The 11,158-nt window shown below is 34.4% G+C and overlaps 2 protein-coding genes across 2 annotated transcripts; both read left to right on the plus strand.

The window, feature by feature from the left end:
• Nucleotides 130-815, plus strand: LOC109709016 (putative lipid-transfer protein DIR1). Its single transcript, XM_020231051.1, has one exon. The coding sequence runs from the start codon at nucleotides 204-206 to the stop codon at nucleotides 513-515; it is 312 nt and encodes a 103-aa protein (XP_020086640.1). The 5' UTR covers nucleotides 130-203; the 3' UTR covers nucleotides 516-815.
• Nucleotides 3,842-5,825, plus strand: LOC109705927 (EPIDERMAL PATTERNING FACTOR-like protein 9). Its single transcript, XM_020226990.1, has 3 exons — nucleotides 3,842-3,926; nucleotides 4,084-4,145; nucleotides 5,492-5,825. Exons 1-3 carry the CDS (start codon nucleotides 3,842-3,844, stop codon nucleotides 5,666-5,668), a joined length of 324 nt encoding a protein of 107 aa, XP_020082579.1. The 3' UTR covers nucleotides 5,669-5,825.

Here is an 11,158-nt window from a genome sequence, read left to right on the forward strand (position 1 = left end):
CACACCACCAATCCTGTGGCCTCCGATTCACCAATACCAACCCCTCCCCGTGATCGTCCAATGAGGACAAAACCCTATTCACGGGCTCTCCTTACTGTATATTTCTCTCACTATATATATCTTTGTACAAACACAAGTAATCCCACAAAAACTCTAATAAGAATTTGTTATTAGATAGTACTCTTCGTAGTACAGAAGCCCATATGGAGAAGAAGCTTAGAGCAGTGGCCATTGCATTGGTTGCAATGCTCCTTGTTGTAGCCGCTTCTACGGAAGCAGCGCAAGGTTTGTGCAACATGAGTGACGACGGCCTGGCGGCGTGCAAGCCGGCCATCGCCGTCAAGAAACCCGTCGACAAGCCCTCCGATGCGTGCTGCGCGGCTCTCGCCGATGCCGACCTGCAGTGCCTCTGCAAGTACAAGAGCTCCGGCATGCTCAAGTACTTCGAGATCGACGCCAACCGCGCCATGCAGCTCCCCGCCAAGTGCAACATCACCGCGCCGAGCGAGTGTTAGATTCACACGTATCGCGCCCGCGAGCGGACCGGAACGAACTCGGAAACAGCAGCTGTAGCTGCCGGGCTTTAAGTTTGTTAGGTTTAACCTGTAATATTTAAGTTAGTGTTGGTGCATGCAGTTTGATTTGCAGTGGATGCTTAATTTGTTTTGCTTGTGCTCGTGATGGAGGAGTGGTGTGCTTCTTTAATTTGGTGTACGTTGTACTTCCTTTTGAGTGTGGGTTAGTTAACTTCTCTTGTGTGTTTATGCAATGGTTGGGTACTAATGCAGTGGTGGTAGTGTTGTTTGCTCTTTCAATTGCTTTGTGGTAGTGTTATAATTAAGAGTGAGAACTAAGAAGAGTATACAAATATAAAGTCCAGCTACATTTATACTGTTCTTAAAGATATAGAGGCTTTTATCTTTTCCAGTGATTTTGAATGACCAAACTCCAAATTGATAATCGGTATTATTATAATTAATTTACGCTATTAAAAATATTTAAAAATTAAATTTTATAAAATTTTAAATTATTATCAAGTCCATCGAATAGTCAAAAAATAAACAATAAAAACAAAATTGAAATAACGATTAGACTTTCTTAATTTATGATCAGGATTATCAAATATTTTCTAAATGGTATAAATTTTTTTTTATTAAAAATTCAAATAGCTTAGATTGCTTTATACTATTAAACAAGCAACGGTTTGAATAGGCCATCAAAACTATCGATTTTTCGAAGCTTTGATCGCTATATAAATAATTTTTAAAAATTATAAAATTTGATTTCTAAACACTTCAAATATTTTAGATCAGTTTTAGCAATTTCGATCATCAATTCAAAATCTCTATCATAAAAAATGATTTGATAGAACGAAGACCTTCGGCTCGAAATGAGCTTAATATTGATCGGTCATTTAATAAATGAATCAAGCACGAGCTGTAATTTTTAACTTAAAATCTTAACGAGCCAAACACGATCTTGGTCAGCTCACTTGTGTTCGGGTCGATATAGCTTGAATATATATTACAAAATTTTATTTAGATTTTAGGACAACCCAAATGTAAAGAAGCTTTTATTTTATAAATTTCAATTATTATATTAAGATTTTAATTTTCTTATTTTCTTCGAAGTTTTCACCCGGTATAGAGCTGACAATCTAGTTTTGCTATTCGCGAGTCAGCTCATGTTTGACTCATTAATAGACAAGTTGAACACAAGTCGAATTTTTAGCTCGATATTTCAATGAGCCGCCTTGTATTCGACTCGTTTAATAAACGAGTTGAACACAAACTGACCGTAACTCACTCATATTCGGCTCATTGACAGTCCTAATTGCGACCTATTCGGCCCCAATGGACACATCAAGCACAAAGCAAACACACAAATATGAGGCAAATTGTCGAACAAAGATTTAATGAAGCGGTCTCATGTTACCGTTCCATCATTTTTAAATTTTTTTTCTTTTTTTTTTTCCCCAAAAGGGTGCTAGACTAGCACTATCAAGCTTACAGACCGGCAGTACATAAAAATAGTCATCATAGTTACATGTTTAGTTGATTGACGATTGAGGGGGAAAAGAAAATTATAATATTCTTTTTATATTTTTAGATTATTTGGAAATGTCCCAGGGGAAAGGAACCAATATGATAAATTACTAAAACATGATATTGAGGGCCCATGAGGTGCTTCATGTAAATTGTGTTAGAGGAGCTACAAAGGCCAGACCCAAAAGCCCAAAATAGGCTAAAGGTGTGCATTTATGGGTTGGGGCCGGGGTATCAATCACCTACACTCTTTTCCAGTTTATTATATTTAGTCAGAAATTTTTGTGGATTCAAACATTGCCTAGTTCGATTCGCATGCATGTATTGGAGATTTATGAAGTGATACTGCATCACAAAAGCAATTGCATAAACAAAAAAACGGGGCTAATCGTCTTCGCAATCACTTTATACCAAACTTTTCTTCTTATTGATCTTCCTTCTTTTTGTTCGTCCCTTTTATTGTCTGAGCATTGCTAAGTCCGCAGTCCAAAATGGATTGTAATCTTATAACATCATCATCCAAAGCCTACTTTTTTCTATAAGTTTTATCACACTTTTTTTTTATTTTTTATTAAACACTAAAAAGGGCCAGTAAATCTCAAAATTCTTGGATGATGGACTGTAGAGATTTTAACCCCCTTTTTTCATTATAGACTTAATATTTCTTTTTCTTTTTCTTTTTTTTGTTCTGACTACTATATATTGAAGTAATATGGCATGTTTGTTTGAGTAGGTTAATTTGAAATCTAAAAGAGCTCTACTTTTTAACAGAAGCCTCAATATATAGGAGCATATTCTCTCAGTACAAAAAAGAAAAGCTAGAACATAGTGAAAAGGCAAAGGTAAAAAAACAAGTATATGCTTTCGTTCTCACAACACCAACATTTTTAGCAGGTCTAATAGCTTACTGATAAGCGGGTAAAAACACAAGTTTTTTTAACATTGCACATGGTAATCACTTGTGAAGAATAAAAGCATGTTATTTGGAGACAAAAGGATGGAGCAGGAACAGATTGGCTGGTAGTGTGGTAACTTTCAAATGTCTCTGCACGACCTAGATGGAGTAGAGGGAAGAGATTATTGTATGGACCGCGGTCTATGGACCATGCTCCTTAAAGCTCGAACGAATTAAGAAGCTTCAAAAATTTAAATGTAATGAATCATTCGATTTGATCTATAACTTCTATAGTTATATAGTTTGTAAATATCAGACTCTTCTTATTTTTGTAAACTCTTATATTTTACCATCAGTACTCGCAGAAACCAACACTCTTCTTTATGTCTGGACTTAAAATAGTGAAATTTGAATTCAAAATCTCATCTCATACCATAAAAAATAATCTATTGTTCTCTAAATCGTAATTTGTCAGCGAAAGCTAACTTGCTCCTACTCTTATGGTCGATACAAGAGATCGATAAGATCCACACGCAAAAGGGACTTGAAGTGGATTCCTCTCTTCTTCCTTACGTACTTTGATATGATCAATAAGATCGTTTTCTGATTACTTAAGTTTTTGAAAAAAAGAAGAAGAATATGTATATTCTTTAACATCAACACAGATCATATCTAAGACCGCGGTCCATGCAATAGTTTCTTGCGAGAGAGAGAGATCTAGAGAGATCGAGAAAGCATGATCTCCTTGTGGGGGACCTCCTTGTATGTTTACTTGTGCATGGCACTAGCAAGCAATATGATATGAGACACTAGTCCCCTACACTGCACTCAGCCTCTTCCCCTTCATATAGAGAGATCCCTTCCTTTCCACTGGTCACCTCTCATTTCCTATCTAAATTAAATGAACCCCACCACCACCACCACCTCCTCCATCCTCTTCTTCCTCCTCTCCTCCCTCCTCATTGGGGCTCTTTGCTCATCACCAGGTAATTTTACCATACCCTATACCCACTTCATTAATTCATAGTTCATTATATTTCTCACCTTTAGCTTAGTTCTCTATTTCTTGTTTCTTGTACTTTAATACCACAATATATTTTGAGTTTGTGCAAGTTCTCTCATACTTATATCATAATGGTGCAGGCCATGGAGTACAAGTTTCTCAGCCAAACTTGCTTCTTCTAGATATGGGCCTTCAATCCAAGGTAACCATTAATTAAGCCAACCCTTCCTACCAATACATTTAATAATATTAGAATATGAGTTTCATTCATTTAATTAGATTTTTCTATCAAGTGCCATAGAACACTTTTTAGGAAAATCTAGTAGACAGCTTTAGTACGATTATAAACAGGGACTAGTAATAGTTTTAAGGAGAATAATACGCATAAACAGAGGTAGGGCCAATTAAATATTTTTTCCAACTAGATGTTTTTTAGTGAGTGTCTCAAGGGGACTCGTGTTAGAACGTATGTATTGCTATTCGATAAAGTGATGACCAAATAAAAGTTCGGCTACTGTACTCTTATGAGTGCGATCACTCTCGTACTCATAAGTCGTCTTCAATAATAAAGTTTCAGAATCGACGATTCATACCGTTAAACATTTTCTAGAACATTTTAAACTCATAGAAATCAAATTTTATAATTTTTCGATATCATTTACCTAGCGATCAAAAACTCACAAAATTGACAATTTTTAACGGCCGATGTAAAATACTTGTTAGTTTAACGGTGTAAAAGGATTGAAATAGGTTGAATTTTTAATAGAAAATTCCATTCACTACCTAAATAAAAATCAATAACTTTGATCTTAAATTGAAAGATCGGATCATCCATTTTTAGGACGTCGTTTGATTTTGACCGTTTATTTTTATGTCCGCTTGATGGACTTTATTATGATTTCGAAAAATTACGAAATTTATTTTATAGAAGTTTCAAATACTTTAGATCATATTTAATAGAGTGGATCGTCGATTCGGAAGCTCCATCATTGAAAATAACTTATGAGTACGAATAACTCTGTACTTATAAGAGTATAGTAGCCCTAACCGACCAAATAGAACAATAAGGAGAAATGCTATATTAATATATAAGATATTCTAAGTTCACTACCAAAAAGGAATCGTATATTTACAATCCTTCATCCATTTTTTGTACTTTAGTATGAAAAGAGAGAATGATAATACTTGTGGAAAAAAGCTGGTCCTTTAATGCTAGAGTTGTGGGACTACAAATCCTTTTGGTTGTACATCTAGTATTGCTCCATATATATTTTCAATAATTTTATTTTACAATAGAATTATTAGCAATATTAAACTAAGCTTTTGTTGTTGAGACTCAGAATGTCATTATCACCTCCAACTACAACAGAGACAAAGACTCTACGCGCTTCTCTTTTCCGTACACTAGCTCTATATATATATATAGCGACTTACTAGTATTGAACGAAAAATAGAAGCTGAAGCAGAACCAAATAGACACGGAATGATTAACACATCTCTTATATCTCTCACATTAATAATATATACTACATATTTCAACAATAATAGGTGTGGAAATGGAGGGAGAAGAGCACACGGAGATTGATGATTGGATCCATCGCACCGACATGCACGTATAACGAGTGCAGGGGGTGTCGATCCAAGTGCACGGCCGAGCAAGTCCCCGTCGACGCCAACGATCCCATGAACACTGCTTACCACTACAAGTGTGTGTGTCACAGATGACCCATTTTGAATTCAAGTCCACGAAAAAAAAAAAAAAATAGTTAGTGGTGTGTCCCGTGAGTTATTACATAGTTCAATTGATGAAGAGAGATATGTTAATTTCTTCTTGATTTTTCCCTTTGTTTTCCTTTCTTTTTGAGTAGTTTATTAGTGCTTAATTTTGACGGTGTGAATGATAATGTTTGCTCTTTCTGAATATTAGTGTAATTAATTTTATATATTATCATCAGAGCTTTAATAAAATTATATTATAAACTTAAAAACTGTACATTTGTTTCAATCAGCTATTATATTTTAAATTCTATTTAGTAGTAAAACCACTCGTGGGTTGGCTTAAAAAGGATCAATATTGTGCCCCGTGGCAGAAGGCCAGGTTGGACCGAGTCACGTTCGAAATGGTGGGAGGTCGGTTTAGATCGAATTATGTTTGTAGTGGCATGAGGTTGGTTGGGCTGAGTCACAACCGAGACCTGTGTGCACTTTGTCTACACCCTTTAAGTAAATTAATTACTTGCGTATTTTTAACGGCTCGAGTTTTTGGGATTAAAGATTGGCACCAAGGATCCAATACCATGCAGAAAATAAAATTGAATTTAAAGTGAGATCTCAAATATCAACCATCAAAACTTTTGCCATCTACATTAGAGACTATTAGGAAAATAATGACAACTTCATATAACTTATTTTAACTTTTTTGAACTTAGATAACCATTCGTACGTAATTTTGGGATTGTTCGAGTAGGTATGATTAAAGGTTAATTGTTTTATAAAGATTTATTTATTTTTTCCCATTTTTTTGGCCCTCAAATTTAAATTGATATATATACTGTACGCAGGAATTTTGTAAGCGTGTAACGAAAGTAAGCGCATGCATACAGAATTCCTGTTGTAAAAAGCCTGCAAACTGCAAAACGTATAGGAATGTGGGGTTTCAATTTTGCGGTGAAGCACCCAATTTTTTTTTTTTTTAATATGTTAATTCCTTTGTTCCATTCAAAAAAAGAAAAAGAAAAAAGGATCCTAAGCACGATTTTTGAGGTCCTCTGCATGAAGGCGCAGTAAATTTATCATTGGGGAAGGAAGGAAAAAGGGTAAATAGAGCTTCCATTCGAGTACAATGAACAGTGGAATTTTCCTGAGCGGATCATATTACTGTTTATAATAAAATTTATTAAATTTAGTCATTATTTTTGGGCTGAATTTTATTAGATTTATTGTGTTTCATTTATACGTGATAAATATAGCTCGATTAATGTTATCATTATCTGATGATCATAACTATCACATACAAGTGAATTTATAGCTTGAATGCATATATATATATATTCATTAATTGTCAAACCTGGCCAATCAAGTTGTAGCACGCATTATTCTCCAAAAAAAAAAAAAAGACCATACATATTTAAAGGAATTGCATGTATTGATTTATACGGCTAGTTCATGCTTGTTATGTTTTTAGTTGTGTTTTTTTATTTTCCTTGCGAATCGATTCATTGACCTCTTACGCTCCTCGATTGTGCTGTTTTCAGTAATTAATATTATTTCACCATCATAAGACATGATTTGTGAGATAAATGTATCTATGTAAATTTATAATAAAGTTTACCGGGTAGACCTGCGGGTAAAATTATTAGGTCTTGCATTCAAGTCACACGTCGAGAATAATAGTGTGAGAGCCTCTATTGAAGGAGTTGGCTTCATAGAGATTGCTCTCAAATCCCATGCCTTCATATACTACTATGTGTTGACGCTTGACATATTAGTCAACACGATACGTGCAGTTTGAATTTTGTAGTGTAGACCAGCATATTACCTCGCGGGCCATGCAGGAGAGTCGCATATTGGAGGAACCATATATAGTATTTTCATCTTTTTTACAAAAATATTTTGTAAGTAGTGAGTAGTTAGGATAAAATTTTCTAAGCATTATAAGACAGAAAGAAAAAAAAAAAAAATCTAACCTGGTTTAGCTGAAATTGTGATAGCTAGCTAATGAAACAGAATTCTCCAGCTGGTGCAGTAATTATCAGCCACAAAATTNGTTTTCCTTTCTTTTTGAGTAGTTTATTAGTGCTTAATTTTGACGGTGTGAATGATAATGTTTGCTCTTTCTGAATATTAGTGTAATTAATTATATATATTATCATCAGAGCTTTAATAAAATTATTATAAACTTAAAAACTGTACATTTGTTTCAATCAGCTATTATATTTTTTTTTTAGAGAAAAAAAAAGCTCTATTATATTTTAAATTCTATTTAGTAGTAAAACCACTCCCCCTGTAGCAGGAGATCAGGTTGGGCCGAGTCACGTTCGAAATGGTGGGAGGTCGAATTAGACCGAATCATGTTCGAAGTGGCGTGAGATTGGTTGGACCGAGACCTGTGTATACTTTGTCTACATTCTTTAAGTAAATTAATTAGTTGCGTATTTCTAACAGCTTGAGTTTTTGAAATTAAATATTAGCACCAACGATCCAATATCGTGCAGAAAAAAAAAATGAATTTTAAGTGAGATCTCAAATATCAATTATCAAATATTTTGCCACATATATTAGAGACTATTAGGAAAATAATGACAACTTCATATAACTTATTTTAACTTTTTAAAATTTAAATAACGATTTGTAATTTTGGGATTGTTCGAGCGGGTATGATTAAAGGGCATTCTTAGAGCATTAATTGTTTTATAAACATTTTTTTTTCCCAATTTTTTTGGCTCTCAAATTTAAATTGATACACTGTACGCAGCGTGCAACGAAAGTAAGCACATGCATACAGAATTCCTGTTGTAAAAAGCCTGCAAACTGCAAAACGTATGGGAATGTGGGGTTTCAATTTTACGGCGAAGCACCCAAACTTTTTTTTTTTTTTTTTTTTCTATGCTCCTTTGTTCCATTCAAAAAAAAAAAAAAGAGAAAAAAAGATAAGATCCTAAGCACGATTTTTGAGGTCCTCTGCATGAAGAGGCAGTAAATTTATCATTGGGGAAGGAAGGAAAAAGGGTAAATAGAGCTTCCATTCGAGTACAATGACCAGTGGAATTTTCCTGAGCTGATCATATTACTGTTTATAATTAAATTTATTAAATTTAGTCATTTATTTTTGGGCTGAATTTTATTAGATTTATTGTGTTTCATTTATACGTGATAAATATAGCTCGATTAATGTTATCATTATCTGATGATCATAACTATCACATACAAGTGAATTTATAGCCTGAATGCATATTCATTTGTCAAACCTGGCCAATCAAGTTGTAGCACGCATTATTGTCCAAAAAAAAAAAAGAAAAGACCATACATATTTAAAGGAATTGCATGTATTGATTTATAAGGCTAGTTCATGCTTGTTATGTTTTAAGTTGCATGTATTGAATTTTGTAGTGTAGAATATTACCGCCTGGGCCATGCAGGAGAGTCGCATATTGGAGGAACCATAGCATTTTCATCTTTTTTACAAAAATATTTTGTAAGTAGTGAGTAGTTAGGATAAAATTTTCTAAGCATTATAAGACAGAAAGAAAAAAAAAAAAAAAAAATCTAACCTGGTGTAGCTGAAATTGTGATAGCTAATGAAACAGAATTCTCCAGCTGGTGCAGTAATTATCAGCCACAAAATTACTCAAACAAGTGGCCTGAAGTAGACAATATAGATTGAATTATTAAATGGGTCGCGGTCTCTCAAACTGAAGCACAGAGAACTTAAAATCTAAACATAAAGCCAAACCATACGGGCCCGGCCCCTGGTGACAAGGTATTATGTGGGGATCGAGTTCTTAATTAGGTGCAAGTTTGTTTCACTTGTTTTGACTCGAGACACCCCCACGCACAAGAAAACAACAAACAAGGGGGAGAGAGAGAGAGAGAGAGAGAACTATCAAAATGTTATGATCAACAGCCTCTAAGTAGATAGTTTAGTAATAATCGATAGGAATAATAACCTTCAAATGAAATAAAATTAATCTAATGGATTATAATTCAGTGTGTTTTTTTGTTTTGAAAAATAGGTAGCGAGCTATATGGTTCATTTATTAGGAAAATGAATTAGGTTTACATAATAGAAGCAACAAACAAGGGAGAGAGAGAGAGAGAGAGACCCCCACGCACAAGAAAACAACAAACAAGCGAGAGAGAGAGAGAGAACTATCAAAATGTTATCAACAACCTCTAAGTAGCTAGTTTAGTAATAATCGATAGGAAAAATAACCTTCAAATGAAATAAAATTGATCTAATGCATTATAATTCAGTGTTTTTTTTTTATTTTGAGAAATTAATAAATAGCGAGTTATCTACTTCATTTATTAGAAAAATGAATTAGACTTACATAATAGAAATAGCCGGGCCTCCTAAAGAAAGAGAGGAGCAGAAAAGTGAACGGGACAAAACAGGAGCCAATAAAAAACGACGAAAAAGACAAGCATAAGACAGGAGGGGCAGGAGGGAAGATTATAATTCAGTGTTAATCTTAGCATATTCTGGTGCAACGAGATATGGTCCATGCAAATAATTCCTCCGTTTGTGACAAGCATGGAGTATATATATATATATATATATAGACAAAAATTCTTATTGATAGATGCTTACCAAAGAACAGTGGATTTCATTGTCTAAGAAAAACCTCCTTGTTGATAGGGATGGGTCATGAGGCCTCTGAAAAAGTTTGGAAAATGGAGTACTGCAACTCAGCAACTGTGCACATGTCCTGGTCCTGAGAGAGAGAGAGAGAGAGAGAGAGAGAGAGAGAGAGGGTGTGTGTGTGCTAAGGATGGGTCACATGAGAGCGCACAGTTTGAATCACCCCCACCACCCTTTTCAATAAATTCCACACACATATACACACACAAAAATCCATGGTTTGGCACTCCATAATGCAGACACAAACCCATGGTTTGGCCCCCTAGCTATAAGATGCCTAGATACAAGCATGGGCCACAACAAAGATTCTCCGCGAACGTCGCTGTCGCTGCTGCTATCATTATCGCTATCATTACCATCATCATTATCATTCGAATTTAGTGGAGGCTCTCGAAACATGCTTCTACGCGGGAAACACGTTCGAATTACTTTATAGGGGAAAAGTTTTTCGACGTAGAACCATCCATTAGCTCCGATATGTACGAAAACAAATTAAGAAAGAAATCGATCAAATTAGAGGGATCTTAATTATACCTTCACAAATTAAGTGATTTGATGAATTAAAAAGGAGAAGTGGATTTCTGCGATTTAGCCTTAAATCTATCCTTGTCTTTTTGCGTATATATTTTAATCTATGACCAACACTAGCTAATCTAACCTATTATCTATGATCAATCTTTAATCTATAAACACAATTTTTTACAGGAAGAAATAGTGTGATGAGTTGTATCTTTCTAATTTTCTCACCTTTGTTTACTCTTTATATATATATATATATATATATATATATATATATATATATATATATATATAGTGTGTGGCTAGTATGCTTATGGAAGCACGGAGGCCTCCGT

This window comes from Ananas comosus, linkage group 1 (genome assembly GCF_001540865.1).
Source record: "Ananas comosus cultivar F153 linkage group 1, ASM154086v1, whole genome shotgun sequence".
In the NCBI taxonomy this organism is placed as follows: Eukaryota; Viridiplantae; Streptophyta; class Magnoliopsida; order Poales; family Bromeliaceae; genus Ananas; species Ananas comosus.